The following is a 15,879-nucleotide window of genomic DNA, read 5'->3' on the forward strand; positions in this document are numbered from 1 at the left end:
TGCCCAGGGATTGTTCAGACCCCTTAAATGGATTCATTCAGTAATCGTGTTGGTGCAAACTCAGCTCAACTGGAAGGCACAACATTTATTTCTCAAAAAAGCCGCAAGATGTTTGTTTCCCACCCACCCACCCACCCCCAGCTTTTGTTTTTTTTTTTCCTCATTGCAAGATTCGTGCAAAGTTTACAGGAAAAGTCTGTGCATGGAAGGGGAATTGCCAACAACTGACCAAGGGGAAAAGATTGATGGTAAAGTAAACATTTGTGGGTTCAAGGAGGCAAAGAAAACCAGTTGAGAATTCCAAGGAACTTGGAGGATGCCCGCTGGGAGAAGACAGGTCTAGATTTGCTACCTAGATCAGGTCTGCTTTTTGGAACCCAGCTGTCTTTGCACATCTGTACCAAAAACTCTTGCCCAGTAGATGGGCCTTGATCAGAGAAGAAGCCATCACTTACCCCGGGCAGTGTCTTCTGTTCGTGGAGCGCACTCTGAGCTTTTAGGGCTGAGTCCCGGGCACAGTATGTAAGAAAGGCACAACCTGGAAAGAAGAAAGGAGGAATGAAACGGGACATATAGACTTATGGAATGGCTTTGAGAGCCCATCTCTGTGCAACGGCGAATGGAAGTGGGGAAACCAAGACAATCAAACACAATCAGAACTCAACAGTAGCTTTTTTATTTTTTTATTTTTTTTTTTAATTTTAATTCCATTTATATCCCGCCCTTCTCCGAAGACTCAGGGCGGCTTACAAGCTTAGCAGTAGCCTTCATTCTATGTATATGCCTGCTTGTTAGGGCTTTCACACACACCCCAAGCGGCATTATTACAAAGTCAGCTTAATTGCCCCCAACAATCTGGGTCCTCATTTTACCTACCTCGGAAGGATGGAAGGCTGAGTCAACCTTGAGCCTGGTGGGATGCGAACCTGCACTAATTGCAGGCAGCTGGTGTTACCTACGGAGGCATTAGCCCACTGCTCCACCAAGGCTCTTGTTTTTCATGGAGACTTCCTAAATTTGACCCCCAGCATGTCCACATAGGGATGGAAAACCTCTGCCTAAAATCCTGAGAAGATGTTGTTTCTCCGTACCAACCACATTAGTCTTCGCGAATGGAAGGTCCAGCTTGGTCAACAGAGACTTCTATCTTCTCTTTTAAATCATTATTTGATTCAGAACTACAGAGGCTATTATTCAGTAATCTAAAGGGAGGGGACTCTTACTTTCCCTTTGGGGGAAAGGTCTAAAGAGCAGAGACTTTGCATGACAAAGGCCCGGATTTGGTCCTGGACAGAGTCGGAAACAGCTACTGTAGATGCTTTGGGGAAAAGTGTCTTTATGCTAGAGACAGGCATACAATTTGGCAGCAGGTCAACATGTAACCCAGTGAGAATTTGATTTCACACAGTTGGTATGGATTAGCAGGGCCTGGTTAATTGGCATCAGCAGGAAGAAGCCAACACACTTGGGATCAATGCAAAAATCATCCAGATTAGCACATCAGAGGTTCATATAGTCCAGATCAGTTAGTGCCACTGGGGACTAAAGAGGGTATTATGAGCTCTGGACTTGGGAATGGAATGGAATGGAACGGAACAGAATGGAAAAGAACAGAACAGAACAGAATAGAACAGAATATAGAACAGAACAGAATATAGAACAGAACAGAACAGAATAGAATAGAATATAGAACAGAATATAGAACAGAACAGAACAGAACAGAACAGAACAGAATAGAATAGAATAGAACAGAATTCTTTATTGACCAAGTGGGGTTGGACGCACAAGGAATTTATTTGCAAAAGGTCCTACTTCGATCCTGGACATCTGCAAATAAAAACAACTCTGAGATTTGCTGACATTTTGAATGGACAGTATTGGATGAGCTGATACAGAGAAACCAAAACAGCTCCACGAAATGAGGAAGAGATCTCAAAAGACACCACAAGATTCTTCCTCTGACACTCATCTTTCTTAACTCAGGGCTGGTACTTTAAGGTGTTATCTTAAAGAAGCTTGGACAAAGTTTAGAAAGAGACTAAGCCTTTCCTAAATGCAAATCAGAGGCCTCCTTGGGAACAAGAAACAGAGTCTTGAAGCACCACCTCAAACACATTCAGATTGGATCATGAGGTGAAGGAAAAATAATATTTCTTCATTGCTATGAATCTTCAAATAATCCACAATCAGTCATATTCATTATTTATTTATTTATTTATTAGGTATATATTAGGTATATATTAGCCATGCTTTATCTCTCAGTCTTACTGATCTACTCACTTGGGTCCCAATTATTTGAGTTCAGCATTCTCGATGCTGGTTGGTATAGCTAGCAAAGTCCATTTTCAAACCAGTCAGGATTGGTCCTATACATTGAATGAAGAAAATGGGTTTATTATTTGTTTATTGGTGGACTTTGGTGTTCTTCAGTAAGAAAACCTTGTCTATCTTCACAAAACCCACCAAGTCATAAAGGAAGGTGGGCAAACTGAGTTTATTAGATGTTAGCTATCTAGAATAGGTGAGATGGGTGGCTATATAAATCCACCAAACAAACAAACCACACTACACACCAAGCCAAACAAGCCACATGACGGCTTAGTGCTGAGAGTAAATTGCCTTGTAGCCTGGATTCACACACCGCTCACACCCTGCTCACCGATTAACTCATTTTCTAAGTTTGCCTAATACTTTGATGCCCCAAGCAAATAGACCCCCAAACTTCCATGCAGCACCCAAATTCAACGTCGCCTCCTCCCCCACAGAAACCAAGATACACCCTAACCAAGCTGAGTCTAGGATCCAGGTGCAGTTGCTAAGTACAAATTTAATTGAGCTCGATCGCTGTGTCGCCTAGTTTGGGACCAGGTCAGAAACCAGGCGATTCCCGAAGACACTCTGAGACGGCAGCAGAAGAAGGAATGCACTTTTCTGGACAGGCGTTCCGCATGAATGAGCAATGTCCAGCAAAGGCCGCAATCAATTGGATACAAGCAGATGGTGGGAGAAAAAGAGGAAGGCCAAAGAAACCTGGCACCAGAGATTTCAGGGAGATCTGAAAAACATCAGCCCTAAAGGGAAAGGATGCAGAGACTGTCGCTGCGGACCAAGAACTGTGGTGTAACGCTTGTAGCACAATCTGCTTGCGACAGGACGCGAAAGAAAAAAAAGAGAGAGAAGAAGATCACGGGGTTGTATATCGAATGAGTTGTTTGATTGAACTTTCTTGGGCCCTGCTGACCTGGGCGAGTGTCTCACTTCTCTCCTACACACACTGCGGGTTGTGAATCGAGAACGGAGAGCGGCGAAGACCACCCGAACTGACTCGCCTCTTAACTTCTTCCTTCCAGGAAGGCACAGCTGATATTTTGTTATGGCTAAATAGTCACAAATGAGATTAGCACCTTGGGATTTTACATCAGCTTTGCAATGCTGCTGGAGATGTGACCAGAGCAGGGAGCTGATTGCTTCCGTGGTGTAGAAGAAGAAGAAGGGGAATTTTGCTTAACCCTTTGGTCAAAGAGGAGAAACAGCAACGGTGCTCGGTTCAAAGGATACGGTCCACATCGTCAGCTGAGCTGATGATCCTTTTTTTTAATTAAACCCTATACAAAGCTTCCTGAAATGATATTAAAACAGCAGCAAAACAGTTTCCCTTCAAAAATGTAAATATTTAATGAACGAAATTTGACATTGATGCATTTTTAATATTGGCACAATTAAATCTGCCAGATGATTAAGTATTAATAGCTCTTAATAAGCGTAACCCTCTTGTCTTCTGATGGAAAGAAATCAAGAGTGACAGAAACCTAAAGCCAAAACAAGGATCCTGTGGACAAACCAGGTGATGGATAGACAAATAGCAGGAGGAATCTAAGAAGGAAGGAAGGAAGGAAGGAAGGAAGGAAGGAAGGAAGGAAGGAAGGAAGGAAGGAAGGAAGGAAGGATGGGAGACAGAGGGGGAGGGAATAACAGAAGGAAGGAAGGAAGGAAGGAAGGAAGGAAGGAAGGAAGGAAGGAAGGAAGGAAGGAAGGAAGGGAGAGAGAGAGGGAGGAAATAATGGAAGGAAGGAAGGAAGGAAGGAAGGAAGGAAGGAAGGAAGGAAGGAAGGAAGGAAGGAAGGAAGTTAGTTTATCCTATAGGTTCACCCTGATGCAGAGAGGAGCCGCAGAAGACACGTACTTGATAGATAAACAGAACCAAACAGAGTCTTCATTAAACGAATGATGACATTTAATTGAATGGATCAGGCATGGTTTTTAACGGGGGAAGCAAGTTGGATTTTATTTTTGATTGGCACAGCTTCCAATATTGATCAATATTTAGAAACGGGAATGCTTCTTCTGCTGCTGCTGGTGGTGGTGGTGGTGACGAGGATGGCAATTTATTGATAAGATAAGTGGTAATTAAATTGGAGTTCAGTACACCAAATGAGGAAAAGAGCTTACCATGAAGCTCTGAAAATGCTACGGCGTACAAATGGGGAAAGACGGTTTGATTCAGTCGGCCAAATTGCAGATGATTTTCTAAAGAAACTGCAGGGGCCAGCCAACTTCCTTTATCCCTCCATCTGCCAGCAAGAAACATGATATCCATATATATTCATTTTAATGACAAACTATCTCCTCTTTCACCCCTATTGAGCAAGAGACAGAAATTCACCTATCTGCTTGTTTGTTTCTCGCCCAGTGAAATCTCAGTTCATTCTTTTTTTCTTTTTCACTGCTTTATCTATATCCCTGTCTCCTTCCATCACACCTGCAGGCCTACATTGTTTTTTTTACGAAGCTACCTTTTTAAAATATTACTTTTAAAGACCGCCTCCGTCAATCTACCTTGGAAAGGATAGAAAATTGTGATGAATCTTCTTCCTGACTATTACGTATTCTGCAGCACAAACCCAACACCAGGTACCAAATTCTTGTTTTACACTCATTCAGAAAGTACACTTTTCAAAATACTGTGGCTGATCCTGAGAAAGTTATAAAAAAAAAAGAGATCGGGATAGTGTCTCCCCACCCCACCCCCAGGGAATGGGGTGCATTGTAATAAAATGTTTTTTTTAAAAAAATGCTCATTTTCTCGATCCTTGAAAGATATTGATCATGCATTTTATCCACACGAAAAGAACTAGTGTGAAATCCTTCACTATAAGAAGCTGAACATCCCAAAATACAACCACTTATACCTGAATTCAGGTGAGGGTTTGTTTTTTTCCCCAGAGTTATAACTTCTGATTAAAATGTTGTTCACACTTCCTGAGGAATTAGAGCAATACGTATTTACTTAGAAAAAAAAATCTTGCTGAATTTAGAGAGCATGCTTAAGATCTCAGCCTTAACCAAATGCTTTCGCTCTCTCTCGAGGCTAGAAAGCCAAAAAAAAGTTGGTCATACATGTAACGGGAAGTTTTATCTCTGCATTTAATGGACAGGAGAGAGCCTTCTGCTGATAACTTCCAAGAAGTGGAGCTAAAAATATCACATTGAGTAGGAGAACCTGCTATTTGGGGGAAGAAAAAGTGAAATGCAGGCATTCTAAAGAACCTATTTCCCCCCCCCCCTCTTATTATGGTATCCATTCCTTTTCTCTATCCTCCATTTTAGCTCCTGGAAATCACTCACAAGGACCTACCAGGACCCATTTTGCCTCTGTGAAACGCACTAATTCCCCTATAATTGATTTCTGACCTTCAGTAAAATTAACAACCAGAAGTTTTATGCCCAAGTCAACCTCTTTCTAACTTTGAGGTTTCAAAGAAGAATGGTAACTCTTTGGAAAAGTGAAAGTGGATTGCAGAATACACCCTCTCTCTCTCTCTCACAGACACACACACGCACGCACGCACACTTCTTTGCTGCCTGTTAAAGCACTAAGAAGGGGATACTGATAAATTTGAGCAGGGATGGTGATTTTCAGCCTGTTTTAAATAGGGGTTAAAGTCACTGGGAGCTGGGAGTTCCCAGGGACATTAAGTCTCACCTTAAGGACGGTGCCAGATGGATAAATTATCTTGCTACCCTTACTCAACTAGATGCCTACAAGAAATTCCACCGAGCAGGAGCCCCGTGGGGTCTCCTAAGAGACTGCGTTCAGAAGGAGACAGTCCATTCTTGATATGGAGAGCCTGTTTGGTGTGGTTGTTAAAGGCCCTTGACTACAAACTGGAAGATCATGACTTCTCGTCCTGACCTAAAGGGGATTTGGGGCCAGTCCCTTCTTCTCAGCCCCAAGAACAAAAAGACAATGATGACCAGTTCAATTAAAAAAAAGAGGTCGCCAAGAAACCTGCAGGGAACTGTCCAGCCAATTGCAAGAAGTCGAAACTGACTTGAAGGCACACAAATAATGTCACGCCATGACACAAACATGGGCTCTTGGTGTGAAGATACACCGCCGTGCACACAGAAAGACACGTCCTACCACATTCTCACCAGTCTTCACACTGGATCTAAGTCAGCTGAGGAACAAGAAGCAGGAAATCTTCCAACAGTAGACCTTTTTTCATCTCCTAAGCCAGTTGTTCTGGAAACCATGTTTCTTTTTGGAGCGGGGGGGGGGGGGCGGCAGGGGGAGGGAATGCTAGCTTCACGCCATACTCTTCACCAAAGATGTCACATCTATTTTCACATATAGAACTTGCTGAGGTAATGAACAAATAAACATTCGACGCCTTAGTTTATTGGTTGGTTGGCTTTAGGGATTAACCTACTGCAAGAACTTGAAAAACAGGGGGGAAAACAACCTAAGCTTATTTGGTAAAAAAACAGAATTATGCAAATCCCAAGTGTTTATGCATTATTCCTGACCCCCCCCCCCTCCACTGCAAATACACATGCTCCTTCATCAGCATATGCAGGATCTCCCCAGCCCCACTCCCCCACCACCACCATGACGCACAAATGCATCACAACAAACTTTGCAGTGAAACCAAAGGAGTACCTTCACTACACCAACTCCTACCTACCCTCCTTTGGAAGATCTCTGCTTCCGGTTATGTTTACAAATCTCTCTCTCTCTCTCTCTCTCTCTCTCTCTCTCTCTCTCTCTCTCTCTCTCTCTCTCTCTCTCTCTCTCTCTCACACACACACACACACACACACACACACAGAAACACACACAAGTTACATACACATGGACACACACTTTTGATTCATTCATTTCTTTTCTCACAAATCCAGCTAACGCTTTGATGGGGAGGTGGAGAGGGGTGGGGATGGGGGATGGTCGCACAAAGCCCAACTTTCCACCTGCCCAACCTCGGAAGGCGAGTTCTTCTTTCAAGCCCCTTTTCAGGGGGGGGGGATTGTGCAATGCACCGGAGCATAAATTACCAGGCAAAAAAGGGGCTGCAATCGGAGGACAGGCCAAGCTGCGAAAAAAGATGAATGGAGGTTAGCCAGAACCAAGCTTGAGCGTGGCGTGTTGTGAGGGGGGCTGTGCAGCCCTGCCTAAGGTGTGTTTACTTAGAGAGACAACCCCAGCTGAAGATGCCTAACCAACGAGTTGCGAAGAACAACACAACCTGGGAAAGAGGCAGGCGGGCGGGCGGGCGGGGTGGGTGGGGGGAAGAGGTATTAACTTCTTCCTGCCAAAATGTATGGGTGGTTTTTTTTTTGACGGGGGGGGGGAGTGGGGAGGTCTCCTCTTCCACGTGTCACAACTCCATCCTCTCTTGTTGCCCAGGTTTTTACCTCTCACCCAAGTTTGTACACAGGCTTACTGGTACGACCTGGGGAGCGGAGGGCGTGTGTGTGTGTGTGTGTGTGTGTGTGTGTGTGTGTGTGTGTAAAAGCACCAGAGGGGGAGGACCGCCTTTCTCCCTCACTCTCGCACAGCGTGTCATTTCTTTGTGCCCGAACCAAGCCTTTCAGGAACCTAAACACCCCGGTAGGTGACAACCCCCCCCCCCCGCTCCCGCCCGTGTCATCTTCCAAGGCAGCAGTTCTGCCCGGGCGCGGGGCACTTTCTCTTTCCCCTGAGCCGCCAGGCCACGCGCACTTCCCCGCGAGCCCGGGGGGCTCTCGGTGGGGCTGCGTGGCTGACTTGCTTCCGAGTAGAACTGCACGTCTCCCTCGCTTGCGCACACAGACGCGCACACACACACACACACGCGCACACACAGAGGCAGAGAGCGCGGCGGCGGCGGCGGCTGGCGGTTCCTTTGTTGGCCCCTCCGCCCGGCCAGGCGGGGCAGGCGTGGCGGGTCTCGGGAGGCGGAGGAGGGGATCCGGGCGCGCGGTCCATCTCCTCCGGGCTTTTTTGGGGGGGGGAGGGGGGCGGGTGGGGAGGGAGGGAGGGAGAGAGGGAGGGGGCGGCCCGCCTGCCCGCCTACCTTTGTGCATGCCGGTGAAGCGATCCTTGAGCACGGTGAGTTCGTAGATCTTGCCGAATTCCTCGAAGAGCGGCTTGAGGTCGCTCTCCTCCAGGTTGCGCGGGATCTGGCCGACGAAGAGCTTGATGGCATCGTGGTCCTTCATGGCGATGGAGCCCCCCGGGCCGGGCGCCGGCGCCGTCAGCCCGTTCATCCTCGCGGCGCTGTTCGTGGTGCTGAAAGCGGCGCTCTCCGCCTGCGGCGGCGGCGGCGGCGGCGGGGGCGGCGGCGGCGGCGGCGGCGGGGGGGCGGCTCCGCCGGGAGGCGGCTGCTGCTGCTGCTGCTGCTGCTGCTGCTGCTGCTGCTGCTGCGCCAGCCCGTTGGCCAGAGTAGCCATGATGTTCCCAGCAGGCGCTGCCCCGCCCCGGCCGCCCCGCCCCGGCGAGCCCTGCCTGCTTGCGCCGCGCGGGAGCAGGGGCGAGGGAGGGAGGGGGGGGCTGCTGCCCAGCCCGGACTCCCCCGCGCCGCGCTCAGCCGGATCTTCCCCGCTTTGCCTGGGCGACGGAAGGCGCTCCACTCCGCTCCGCTGCGCCTCCTCCTCCGCCTCCTCCTCCGCCGCCTCCTCCTCCTCTTCCCTCCTGCCCCCCCCTCCCTCGGCGGCGGCGGCGGCCACTGGGCCCGGTGACGTCAGCTGACTAGCCCTGGACTACTCGCATATGATTAGCATAAGGAGAGGCTTCGGCCAATCAGGGAGGGAGGAAGGGGAGAGGGGTGGGGGGGGGCGCGCCCGGAGAGGAAGGCAAGCCGAGCGAGCGTCTGTAGATCCGAGCTGCAGCGCGGGCTCAGCCGGGCAAGAGGCGGGGAGGGGGGGTTGTCTCCGGAGAGGGGCCGGCGGTGTGCGTGTGGGGGAGAGCCAACGGGGAAGGCCGTGGGCGCAGGGGAGTGGGGCCCTTGCAGAGGGAGGCGGGAAGGGACCCTTCCCCTTATTCGGGGGAGGGGTGGGAGTTCCTGGTGAAACTCACCCCATCCCCTCTGGGTGTGTGTGTGGTGTGTGTGGAGTGACAGAGAAGTGGGACCTTCCAGGGGCTCAGGCGATGGAGAGTTAAAGGAACTGTTCCTGGGTCTGGCATTCTTCCTTGTCCACACACACACACACACAACTCTTACAACAGTCTAGCACTGTTTCAGAAGATGTTTGGAACTGATAGTAGTGGGCTTCAAGAATCTAGTCCCTCACTGGCAGGACCGAGAATAGAGCCAAGTGCCAGCCAGCTCTTCTGATAAGTAATTGGACCTGAGACAAGCAGAGACAGAAAGTCCTCAGCTTACAACGACTTAGCACGTGTTTGAAGTTACAGTGGTGTTGAAAATAGAGAGTTATAACCGCTCCTCACAGTTATGACTCTTGGGGCGTCCCTGTGGTCAAGTGATCAAAACCAGCATGGTAAATACCAAACTTCTTCTGGTCAATGAGCATGTGCAGAGTTCCTTGCCCTCACTTGCTGTTTCCAAAGATTGAGTGAAGCTTTAGGCTCAGGACAGAATTTAATATAATTGATTAGGTGTTTCTAGCCAAGAATAACACAAGATCGCTCCAATTTGTATCCCTACCTACACACACACATGACCCAGATTGATGTTCTAGTGTGTGTCTTCAGGGCTGAGCGGGTATTTAGATTTGTGCATAAGAAGTTGGCCTAAGGATCTATTACAGCCACATTCCTTGTTGGTTGAGCAAATATGTTTGTTGGGAAGAGAGCGTGACACCCTTGAGGCACCCCAAAACTTGCATGGATGGGATAACTTGATGTTGGAAAGCAACAAAATCTGCCTTGCTGGAGAAAATGGGAAGTTCTGAATCACTGAGAGTTGTTCAGTGATATAGAAATAATAACAAGAGTAATAATAATAATAACAGCAACAACGACAACCACCACCTCTGGAGACCACTTGAACACCATCAGCATTGACAAAAGCACCATAAGTCAATTGCAAAAGACACCTTTACTTGGAACAGTTTACAATCTGTGACAATATATTTAGAAAATAGAATAGAATAGAATTACAGAATAGAATAGAATTACAGAATAGAATAGAATAAAACAGATTGTAGAAGAGTTGTAGAATAGAATAGAATAGAATAGAATAGAATAGAATAGAATAGAATAGAATAGAATAGAATAGAATAGAATAGAATAGAATAGAATAGAATAGAATAGAATAGAAGAATAGGATTGTAGAAGAGAAGAGAAGAGAAGAGAAGAGAAGAGAAGAGAAGAGAAGAGAAGAGAAGACTTTATTGGCCAAGTGTGATTGGACACAGAAAGAATTATAGTTATTATTAAACAACAACTCCCTATCCCAGGTGCTTGGGAAGGATTTGATAGGTAGACAAAATGTCAAATCCAGTCTAAACATCTGGTTTACTGTGCAACCAACCATAATTAATATATGGGCTGGGCTGAGTTGTAGACAGCCACTCGGGAAAACTGGAAAAATATGAATGGTACCACAGAGCAATAGAATCCACCAGGTAGAAGGGGACATTTTGGCCATATTCTGTTCAATGCAAGAATCCAGGTTAAACTATCCCAGATGATTGATGTCCAGCCATGGCGTGAATTCCTCCAAAGAACAAGAATCCATATTGATTTCATTGTTGACCCTATAGGAGCAAGGACAAGGGTCAACCAGTAAGTCAGAGATGAAAAACATCTGGACGAGAGGCTGTTCTTCAAACCGTGTCCAAGCTCAAAAGTATCTGGTAGCACCTTTTCCAACTAACACATGTTCTTAAAAGACAGAAACTTTTGTAAGCTGGAGCTTATGCATTTTTAGAACATGTGTTAGCCAGAAGAACATCTACAAGATTCCTCATTGTTTGCCGCTGGGGACTAACACAGTCTTGTTTTACTGTAAGCCCTAATAGGCCACCCATGCAAACCTTCAAAGGAACCAGTGGCCAGTTCTCATGAGATCCATCACACAGCAAAGATGATGGTCCCTGGGCCACTTGTAGCCTCCACAAAGCCTGGGAGATCTCCCCAGAGAATTTAGCCTTCCTGCCCTAATTTTTCAGCAGCAGCAGGATTATTGTTGATAGGCAACAACTTGGTTCGCTGCCAAAACCTGAGAGTCAGCTGATCTCTTTTGAAGTGTAGATTGCGTATCAGCTGGTTCGTAAGGGATTTCTTGGGCCTGTGCCATGGCCCACCTTGCCCTGAAGAGCTTGCATCCAGCGTCGCTACCCAAGAACATCTATTTCTTGCTTCTCTGTCTCCTCACAGCTCTGCCTCGATGGGCTTGTCACTTCCAGCCGATGTGTTCAGCAAAACAATCCTTCACACCTGTTCAGGGCACCTGCCCACATCTCTATAAATACCCCCATCTGTGAATAGGAAATATCAAACGTTACCTGTAAATGAGGGATGCTATCGTGACCTGGTTTACTGGGAATCCTCCAAGCTCCAAATGCACTGGCCATCCACTGGGTGGATGGGGGCAGTGGTGGGATTCAGCCGGTTCCCACCAGTTCTGCAGAACCGGGGGCTATTTTTTTTGTTGCCCAGGCCCAGAACGGACTTCCGGAAGCGGCATCCACACAGAGAACCGGTCGTTCACCTATTTGAATCCCACCGCTGGATGGGGAAGATTAAAGAGGAAAATTAATTTGCACAGACTCCCAGATCTGACCCCTAGCCACAAGGCGGTGTGTGTGTGTGTGTGTGTGTGAAAGCATCAACTCTCAACCCGCAGAAGAATCCTGTTCAGTCTCATCATTCTTTATGCCTCCTTTCCTCTATTCTTTTGCCCCACCAACGCTTAGGACTATTGGTTTAGCGATTGTTTGAAGTTACAACAGTGATGAAAATAGAGAGTTTACAACCGCTCCTCACCCTTAGGGCTTTTGCAGCCTCCCCGCGGTCACGTGATCAAAATTGCTTGGCCACCAGCCGGACTTTACAAATGGTTACAGCATCCTGGATCACGTGATCCCCATCTGAGACCTTCCCCCAGGCAACTTCCAACAAGGCAAGTCAATGGGGGATGCTGGATTCCCTTAACAACAGCATGGTTCACTTAACAGACACGGCAACCAAGGTTGTAAGATTGGGTCAACTCACTTAGTGACAGAAGTCCGGGTCCCAATTGTGGTGTAAGTGGAGGACTGTTGTTGTTAGTTGCAAAGTCATGTCCGACCCATCGCGACTCCATGGACAAGGTTCGTCCAGGCCTTCCTGTCCTCTACCATCTTCTGGAGTCCATTTAGGCTCACGCCTCCTGCTTCAATAACTCCATCCAGCCACCTCATTCTCTGTCATCCCCTTCTTCTCTTGCCCTCAACCTTTCCCAGCATTAGGCTCTTCTCCAGTGAGTCCTTCCTTCTCATTAGGTGGCCAAAGTATTTAAGTTTCAGCTTCAGGATCTGGCCTTCTAAAGAGCAGTCAGGGTTGATCTCCTCTAGGACTGACCGGTTTGATCGCCTTGCAGTCCAAGGGACTCGCAGGAGTCTTCTCCAGCACCGTAGTTCAAAGGCCTCAATCAATTCTTTGGTGCTCAGCTTTTCTTATGGTCCAACTTTCACAGCCATACCTTGCAACTGGGAAGACCATAGCTTTGACTTTTGTTGGCTGGGTGATGTCTCTGCTTTTTAGTGTGCTGTCTAGATTTGCCATGGCTTTCCTCTCCAGGAGCAAGCGTCTTTTAATTTCTTGGCTACAGTCCCCATCTGCAGTGATCTTGGAGCCCAGGAAAATAAAATCTGTCACTACCTCCATTTCTTCCCCATCTACTTGCCAGGAATTGAGAGGGCCAGATCAGATTGAATGCAACCAGTTCCTGCTGGAATGGTTAGCTTACGATGGGTGGTGATGTGAGCCTGGCAGAATTGCACACAGGAACACCTTCCAGGCTGCCTTGTTGCAAGGAGAGCAACTTTTGGTCCACTCCTCATATTGTTTAAGATTCAGACACAGGTCTCATGACCACATGTCTTTTTCTGGTGCCGTGGACTCTGCCATTACCTTTCAGTTGCTTAAAATTGACCTTCAAGGTGTTAAGACTGGATATTGTAGGGGAAGATGGGGGGGGGGGAATGGGAAGGAAAGTAATAGAAATTGAAAATAGTGGGAGGATAATCTGGTTCTTTCCACTTCCTGCTTTTAGCCAGGTTCACTTCCCCTTTGCTTTACCCCTGCTGCCCACCTCGCCTTGACAGAAAGCCCCCTGTGTGACCTCAACTCACCGCAATTTGCTTATCTCAAGTGTGTTAGATTTCAGGGTGGGGGGAACCAAAAACAAAATAACACCGAGGCTCTATTTGTAGAACATGCTGCAATCGGTTTGCTGGGCTTCGCAGAACATTCGGAAAACATGTTACATTTTAGTGGATTCCTATTAATTGCACATCCACGTCTCCATCTTAAGGGTAAATGGAAGGGGGAAACCTTGTTATCCCAAAGCATTTATTCCCTTTAACTGTCCATTCTCCAAAGCAGGACTCTGAAATGTAACAGCATCACTGCGGCAGGCACTATCCCTGTTGCACTGAGATTCATGGCACCATATCGGTGGAGAATAGCAGGAGCTGAAGTCTCATAAGATCGGGAGGAACGCAGCCTTCTTCTGCGTTCTGTCCAACTTTGTCATCTTAACCATTGGCAAAGATCAACACTAATTACCACCTATGGATTTCTGGCTGGATCTACAGTTGCCTTATATGGAATGTGTGAAATGCAGTTAAGACAACTCCTATTCACCTTAAAACTGGACAAATATACTGGCGGTTTTCTGTGCAGAGAGTGCTCACTTGAGGTCCCCAGGCCTTCTGTACTATCTTTGTCTTCTTTAGCATATCCAATAAAACAAATCATAAATGCTACTTGATAGCGTTTTTTCCCCCCTTTGGCCATTTTTTAATTTTAAAAAGGGGTGGTTTTTTTTAGTGAGTTATTGTTGCTAAAAATGCAGCTGGGGAAACACGGACTGACTGTTGGGACGTCCTAAAGCAGGGGTCTTCAAACTTGGCCCTTTGATGACTTGTGGACTTCAACTTCCAGAATTCCTCAGCCAGCAAAGCTGGCTGAGGAATTCTGGGAGTTGAAGTCCACAAGTCATCAAAGGGCCAAGTTTGAAGACCCCTGTCCTAAAGGATCCAAGAAAGAGCGGGGAAAGGCTACAGGGATAATTCAATTTAGAAGAGGAGGGGGATGTATTTATCGCAAGAAGGATTTTTGACTAAAGATCATCCCTTGCCATTAAGGAATATTATTTCACTGGGGAAGGTTGGATGGAGGGGAAAAAAATAAAACAAGACCCTCAAATGGTGTGAGAAGCAGTTTGGTCTAGTGGTGAAGGCACCAGGCTAGAAACCAGAAGATGGTGTGTTGTAGTTCTTCCTTAGGAAGGCTGGCTGGGTGACTTTGGGCCAATCACCAGGAGACGGTGAGTTCTAGTCCCGCCTTAGGAAGGAAAGCCAGCTGGGTGACTTTAGGTCAATCACCAGGCGACGGTGAGTTCTAGTCCCTCCTTAGGCATGAAAGCCAGCTGGGTGACTTTGGGCCAATCACCAGGAGATGGTGAGTTCTAGTTCTGCCTGAGGCACAAAAGTTGACTATGGGCCAGTCCCTCTCTCTTAGCCTAAGCCTCCTCACAGGGTTGTTGTGGAAAAACAGGAGGAAGGAATATTAAGTATGTTCACTGTCTTGAGTTATTTATAAAAATAATAGAGGCAAGTTTCTAAATGAGACATATAAATACATAAATCTTGCTGGCGTTACAGTCACATCCTCAGGGGATGAATTATTTTTTAAAAAAATATAAATAAATAACAAAAAAGCTACCTAAGGGGCCTAAAACAAATAATCCCCATTGCTTCATTAGCCTCATGCTGGGATTCTTTGATTACTAAAGTCTGGGCATCGGTTTTCCAAACACAAGGAGTATCCAGTAATCCAGAGGGAAAAGGAACAAAAGCAAAACACTTTAATTGCAAATAAGGACCTAAATTGGGGTTGAATTTTAAGATTCAAATCAAGGGATTTGTCTTTGTCCTGGAAAAGCTTGGTCCTCAAGTTTAGTTGATTGACTTCTCAGCCAGACCCATCTTTCAGATCTGGGTTTGGCTAGTCTAGAAAAAAAGAAGGACTAGTGGGGACAAAATATCAATAGTCCAGTGTTTGAGGGGCTGCCACAAAGAAAAAGGGGTCAACCTATTCTCCAAAGCACCAGAAGGCAAGACAAGAAACAACGGATGGAAACTAGTCAAGGAGAGAAGCAACCTGGAATTAAGGAGAAACTTCGTAACAGTGAGGACAATTAACCGGCGGAACGGCTTTGCCTGCAGAAGTTGTGGGTGCTCCATCACTGGAGGTTTTTAAGAAGAGACTGGACAGCCACCTGTCTGAAATGGGACAGGACCTCCTGCTTGAGCAGGGGGCTGGACTAGAAGACCTCAAAGGTCCCTTCCAGCTCTTTTCTGATTGATTAATTGACAGCTCCTGGCCCTTTCAGACATGGTAGATTTAAAATTCCCAGAGTCTCCAGTGGCCATTCTGGTAGATGC

General features: G+C 46.9%; 1 protein-coding gene across 17 annotated transcripts in view; it reads right to left on the reverse strand.

The window, feature by feature from the left end:
• Positions 1 to 8,712, reverse strand: part of CELF6 (CUGBP Elav-like family member 6) — a gene marked incomplete at both ends in the record, with an annotated part of 109,445 nt that extends 100,733 nt beyond the window's left edge. For 16 of the 17 annotated variants that reach the window (XM_081337763.1, XM_081337758.1, XM_081337772.1 and 13 more), the window contains 2 exons: positions 456 to 538; positions 8,337 to 8,481. In XM_081337763.1, coding sequence (XP_081193889.1) covers positions 456 to 538; positions 8,337 to 8,481 — 228 coding nt within the window. Of the gene's footprint in view, positions 1 to 455; positions 539 to 8,336 lie in introns of all 17 variants that reach the window. The other variant, XM_081337757.1, reaches the window with a different exon arrangement.
• Between the last annotated feature and the right edge of the window lie 7,167 nt (positions 8,713 to 15,879).

This window comes from Vipera berus (genome assembly GCF_964194415.1).
Source record: "Vipera berus genome assembly, chromosome: 12".
Taxonomy (NCBI): domain Eukaryota; kingdom Metazoa; phylum Chordata; class Lepidosauria; order Squamata; family Viperidae; genus Vipera; species Vipera berus.